This window comes from Cannabis sativa, chromosome 3 (assembly GCF_029168945.1).
Source record: "Cannabis sativa cultivar Pink pepper isolate KNU-18-1 chromosome 3, ASM2916894v1, whole genome shotgun sequence".
NCBI classification, from domain to species: Eukaryota; Viridiplantae; Streptophyta; class Magnoliopsida; order Rosales; family Cannabaceae; genus Cannabis; species Cannabis sativa.
The window spans coordinates 74265652-74272402 of record NC_083603.1 but is presented as its reverse complement, the minus strand read 5'-3'; the positions used below and the strand labels follow the sequence as shown (position 1 = coordinate 74272402).

Sequence of the window (6751 nt, the reverse complement as noted above, 5' to 3'; positions counted from 1 at the left end):
GCAACCAAGAAAACACTGTTTTGCAACTGAAATATCAAGTGAAGGAAGGATACCAACCATTGAGGATAAAGGATGATCAAAGCTTGCATTTCTACATACAACTCAAACTGAAGGACCTCGACTTCACAACATACCCATTGTGTGTGAATGTCATCCACAACCCAACAACAACCATCAATGCCTTCGAACCGATCGAATACAATGCAGCAACAACAGAAGACTCAACAAATCAACAACATACAATTGAAGCTACAGAACCGGAATATGGGGGAGAAAATTTTGACTTCATGGACTATGCAAAACTTGTGGCAGAGGAGATGGTTGAGCAACGGGAAAACAACAAAAACAGGGAACCAGAAATCACAGATTATGACGAACTACTAATCACAGATCCGCAACATCCTGAAATAGAAGAAGCACAAATATACAAAGACAAAGAAACACTGCAGAGTGTGCTTGGTTTCTATGCAATTAGGAACAACTTCCAATTCAGAGTGAAAAAATCATGTGCAAGAACATACAAGATTTGTTGTTTGGATCCAAAATGCAAGTGGGCACTACCGGCATCCAGAAACAGGCCAACAAAGTCATTCATCATTCGAAAGTACGACAGGAAGGTGATACACACTTGTGATCTAAACATAATATTTGCCGACAAAAGACAAGCTACAACGAAATTGATTGGAAACTACATCAAGCCACGATTTACCAACATAAAAACAACTCAAACGCCACAAGACATCAGAGGAGAAATGAAACACAAGTATGGGGTGAGAATGAACTACATGAAAGCATGGAGAAGCAAAGAGCACGCGCAAGAAGAATTACGAGGAAAAGCCAACGAATCATACAAGCTGCTGCCCGATTTTTTGCACATGTTGCAAAAAACTAATCCCGGAACAATAGTGCACATGCAAACAGAGGATGACAACAACTTCAAGTACTTGTTTGTCGCACTGGATGCTTCAATAAAAGGATGGAAGAAATGCAACCTATAATAGTTATTGACGGAACTTTCCTTAAATCAACATATGGAGGTACATTGCTCTCTACTTGTACACAAGACGCAAATGGGCACATTTTTCGACTAGCTTTTTCTGTTGTGGATTCAGAAAACAACAACTCATGGCAATGGTTTTTCACAAAAGTAAGAGAAACATATGGGATTAGAGGGGAACAGTGCTTGATCTCAGATAGACATGAGAGCATAATTAAGGCAGCTGCTCAAGTATTTCCAGAAATCACGCATTGCTATTGTGTATACCACCTGTTAAGCAACCTAAAAGCAACCTTCAAGAAGAATGCAAGCAAGCTGGATAAACCCTTCTTCGCTGCGGCCAGAGCATACACAGAGAGGAAATTTGAATACCGTATGAGCAATTTGGACAGCTTGGACATCCGTGTCAGACCATATTTACAACAAGTTGGATACCACAAATGGTCAAGATACCACTGCAAAAACAACAGGTATTCAACTATGACTTCAAACATTGCTGAATCTCTAAATGCAGCAAACTTAGCAGCTAGAGAGCTACCAATCACAACACTGATGGAGTCATTGAGAGCTTTGATCCAACAATGGGCATACACAAACAGGAAAAAGGCACAGAAAACAACAACATTTTTAACACCTACAGTAGAGAAGAAATTAGTCAACAACTTTGTGGACTCATTGACAGAAAATGTAAGAATCTCTTTAATATTTAAGTTGAATTATGGTTTCTAAATAGTTTGTTTTCCGTTTTTATACATAATAACAATTTTATAAATTTACTTAATCCGCAGGTAAAGCCAATAAACGAGACCATGTTCGAAGTCGTAGAACTAACCAGATCATGGGTCATCAACCTCAAGGAGAAAACATGCAGTTGCAACCGATTCCAACTTGACGAGTTACCGTGTGCTCATGCGCTTGCTGTTATAAAAGTGATGAACTTGAATGTTTACAACTACTGTTCAGGTTATTACACCACAAGAACATGGCTTGAAACATACAGCGACTCAACATATCCGGTACACAATCACACAACATGGGATGTGCCACAAAACATAAAAGATATCATTGTTCTGCCACCAAACCAGAAAATAAGATCTGGAAGACCAAGGAAACGAAAGTTTTTATCTGAATGGGATACAAAAAAACATAACAGGTGCAACAAATGTGGTCAACACGGACACAATCGAAAGACATGCAACAATCAAGCAATAAAATAGATACATATGCAATATTTGAATTGTTTAATTCTGTGTGCAAATTCAAACAGGTTGATGTGTTATGTTCTAAATACATGGGATTTCATTTTTATAAAATTTAAAACAGTTTTTTAATAGTTGCAACATCGTTTTCTTACAGTTGCGACACTTCGTAAATATTAAGTATAGGAATAACTTCTTCTTTACAGTTTTAAAAGCAGTGAGGTAAGAATTGATAAAACATAACTAAATAAAGGAAAAAAGAGCAATGGAAAAACAGGGAATAAAAATACATTCATAGCACAATTTAAAAATATAACTACATTGTTTGTATTCAGTTGGATAATAGTTTCTCAATAGTTGTGCGACTGTATATAAAAACTTGAACAATTAGAAAAACATACAACTTTTGCTGATACAAACATATACAATAAACATATTATAAGGACTAATGTCCAATATCCTAAAAGTTTTAAACCAGATCCAGAGTATAAAACCAAATATAATAATTATATTCAACCAATAACACTAACTATTGTCTGATAATAGATTCAACCAATAACACCAAATAGTCACCAAATTAAAAGACCCTATTTTTTTCAATTTAGAAGCATTAGAAGACTTGCTTTGCTTCTCATCCTCGCTATCAATGCTTTCATTAATTTTCCTTTGGCCATATGAGAAGAAAACTGCAGCAAGCCGAGTACGATAAACTTCGATATCAAAGTCCGCAGGAACATCCTTTCCATGGATAAAGAACTCGGCAAATGCAGCGACATATGCTCCGCAATCACTATAAAAACAGAAAAAAGTAAAACAGTTTAGCAACTAAAAAACAACATAAAATAAACTTAAAAGAAACAACTCACTTTTTCTGCTGAGACGGCAGACCACTAATCTCCACAATTCTTAAAGGAGCTGTAGGGTCAGAACCTAAAGCAGGAACATGTGACCTATTCTTCCAGAAACCAAGTAGATCAAAAAACAAAGGCAACAACACAGAATAAGCCTTCATGGCATTCCTAGCTGCATCATTCATTTTCGCAGTCCTCAAAGAATTATACAGAAACAAAATCCCTTCATTCAAGTCAAGACGACCAAACACCCAATGACTTTCCCTCCTTAGATTGATGATGAATAACACATGATCGGCTTCATACCAAGGCTTAGAACACGGAATGCGCAAACCTCGAATGTAATGCGCTATTGGGTGGGCAGCGTGAATGTGCGACATCTTAGTCTTCATTGACTTGGCTTTGTTAAATTTGTGGTACAAAGCTTAGACGGAATCATCAAAGAGACAATCAGTTGTCGCAAAATTCAATGTCACAGCGGAAGAATATGGTGTTCATATGCTGAAACAAAAACATCACAGAAACACAAATGAAAAGGTTGAACAACTGTTTAAAAACTGTAATACAGTATCAAAACTTAAAAACATTTAAAAAGCAACTGAAAACCAACTATCATAAACTACAATGGAAAATGGAAACTTTACCGAGTCATTTATAAACATGTCGCATGTAGCCAAATGATAAAACCAAGTTTTATCCTCCACATAATCAACACCTAGCCTAAAACCTGGGGTAAATTTCTTTGCGCCATCAACATAACAATTGTAATGCCTAAAACAACAAAGAAACAACAAAAAAAACAACATTAAAACCAGAATAAAACTGAAAAAATAAAACAAAATACAAATACAAATTTAATAAAAACAGTCACCTAGGATGTTTAAGCAAGCCTTGACCAATCCACGCGTCAAACTTTGCCTCAATCTCAGGAGATACGGGATCAGCAAATGCATCATTAAGAGCATAAAGGCCCTTCACATAAGTCACCATTTTAAAATCCCTATCATCCCCAGCTGATTGAGAACCTGAGGACATTAGCTCCATTGGAGTGCTCCCCACATCAGCAGACCCGAAATCAACAAAAGGAGATTTCAAGGCCGGAGCACGCTTCCTCTTATCCAACAGAGGTGTATCAGAGACAGTGTCCTCAGTTTCTTCATCAGTATGAAGGGCAGCTGACTTTTGACCAACAACATCTGGATTGGGTCGGGGGACCTAAAAAGAAAGACTGAAATTAAACAGTTGCAAAATAAACTAAAAACTATTGAGCAACCAAAAAGAAACCTAATTTTCTTGCAAACAAATAAAAATACAGTTACATGGATTTTACCAACAGCCTCCAAGCCAGCCAACACAACTTGATCATCATCTATTTCAAGCTGGCTTAACCCATCAAAGAAATTGTCCCCCTTTAATCGAGACTCATCGCCCTTTGCCTTCTCAACATCCTTAGCATTCTCATCACTGCCTCCAACAGCCTCAGATGGATTCACATCAGCAGGGGCAACATCAGTAACAACCTTATCAGCATCATCAACATCACCACCAACTTTAACCAACTCACCACCATCGTCGGAGTCGGAATCAATATTTTCTGGATCAGGCAGTTCCTTCTCATCATCCTCAGCATCATCATCATCATCATCATCATCATCATCATCATCATCATCATCATCATCATCATCATCATCATGATGATCATCATCATCATCAAAATCTTGAGTTACTAATTCATCAGATGACTTCCCCTGAATCAAACAACACAAATGCAACTTAAATGAAACAGTAAAGAAACTAAAAAAAAATATGAAAAAACATAAACAATAAACTATGAATAAATACCTCATCAGAAGGACGACGATGAATGACATTAACCTTCTCCTGAATATCCTTAATTACAGTCATTACGGACTTGAAATTAAGATCAACAAAACACCTCAATGATATGAAGTCTTCGGCCAATGATGCTTGATTCGAAATGACCATCTCCAACTTAGATTTCATCAAATCAATATCCGCTGAATCAGATTTCTTTGAAGATCACCCACTCTCAAATGATTGCTTCGCTACACCACGGTCATCAATAGACTCATCAAGAAATAAACCGTCAAGTTGAAGCTTCTGCCTCTCTTCATCAGTAGGACACATGTTTTTGATCTTCAACTGAACAGCATAATCAATCAGAATATGAAAATATAAAAACAATTAAAAAAACTAAAAATTAACAACATAAATAAAACTGAAAAGAAACAGTAAAGAAACTGTATTTTACCTTATTCAACGGCAAATCAAAAATCTTGCCCTTCAAGTCTCGAAGAGTTGGATTTTTGGTGACAATGGTGTTACTCCAGTTCAGAATTCTTGGAATAGAAGATGAAACTCTTTTTCATAAAACCAAACCGTAAAAACCCATGGACATCCCAAAGCCCTATACAAACCATCATACTGGCCTCCCTTCTCTGCCTTCTTATTTTTCACTGAAATCCCATGCTGAATTCTACCTTTGAATGAATCAATAGTCAATTCAAAGGATTCCCTACCCCAACAATCGTCCCATTGACCGCTATCCACAACATCTAGATCAAACCTAGATACTTCTTTATCAGGAGTATTACTAAGAAGAAAACACTGAATAAAATACAAAACAACCATTTTCAAACCAAGGGACTCATCCAAACCCCACCTACTACCGAAGAAAGCATCCTTAATGGCTTTGTGGTCAATGATTTTTACACCACGAAAACAGATTTCTACCAACTGATTTGTTTCCTGTGAAAACAACAACTTGTTGCAATCATCGAAACAATCAATTCCAGAAATCAAATAAAATTCCTCAGCACTAAACTGTATGCAACGACCATCAACCTTAGCCCAAAACTCTTTAGGATTGGGCTGGAAAACTTCCCTCAGTAATAAACTATGGACAACTTGCGGATGAAAAACAAACTCAGGCATATCTAGAAAATGGCCAAACTGAGTTTCACGAAACATAGACAGTAAATTAACAGACAAAGTTTTCTTAATATTATCTATGACAGAAAAAAGACTAGTGCAAACACACTTAGATCTATAGTAATCAGAAGGACTAAATTTGTAGTCCCAAACCTGCAACATAACCAAAATGGCCACAATAAATTATTAATCGTGAATAATGCAGTATGACAACTACAATAAAACTATCAACAAACCAAAAAAAAACTACCAAACAGGTACAACCATACAAAAATAAACAGCAAAGATCTACAATCGTTTTGATACCTAAAAACTAACAGCAAACAACTAGACCTAATGAAAATCGAAAAACACATCAAACATAACATCATTAAACTATAAAAAAACTAATAAGAAACTACAGACAACTGATTGTTCACACTAAAATGAAAACAAAGTACAGAACCTAAAACACAAACAAACACTGAAAAATAAAGAAAACAAAAACAAATTTAAAAACCAAACCCAGAAAAGAACAAAATAAATTGCTCAAAACCAACAATAAAGACCTAAAAAATTAAACAAGATAAAACGAAATTTTCAAAAGGAAACCCTAAAATTACACAAAGCAGAATGAACAAAAAAATGCAAAAATCTGGGAAAAGACTAAATGTTGAAAAAGGGGGAAACAAAAATGAAACTGAAAACCAAACTCTGTTCGAACTTCGGCAGAGGCACTAGCTTTTTTCCTAGAAATTTCTTGAACCATTTGC

At 36.0% G+C, this 6751-nt stretch overlaps 1 protein-coding gene across 1 annotated transcript; it reads right to left on the bottom strand.

Moving 5' to 3' along the window:
- Positions 1 to 646: 646 nt before the first annotated feature.
- LOC133035853 (uncharacterized) lies at positions 647 to 5414 on the bottom strand. The gene is made up of 2 exons (XM_061112277.1): positions 3919 to 5414; positions 647 to 3818 (listed from the first exon to the last, which is right to left on the bottom strand). Exon 1 carries the CDS (start codon positions 4916 to 4918, stop codon positions 4139 to 4141), a length of 780 nt encoding a protein of 259 aa, XP_060968260.1. The 5' UTR covers positions 4919 to 5414; the 3' UTR covers positions 647 to 3818; positions 3919 to 4138.
- Positions 5415 to 6751: the final 1337 nt, after the last annotated feature.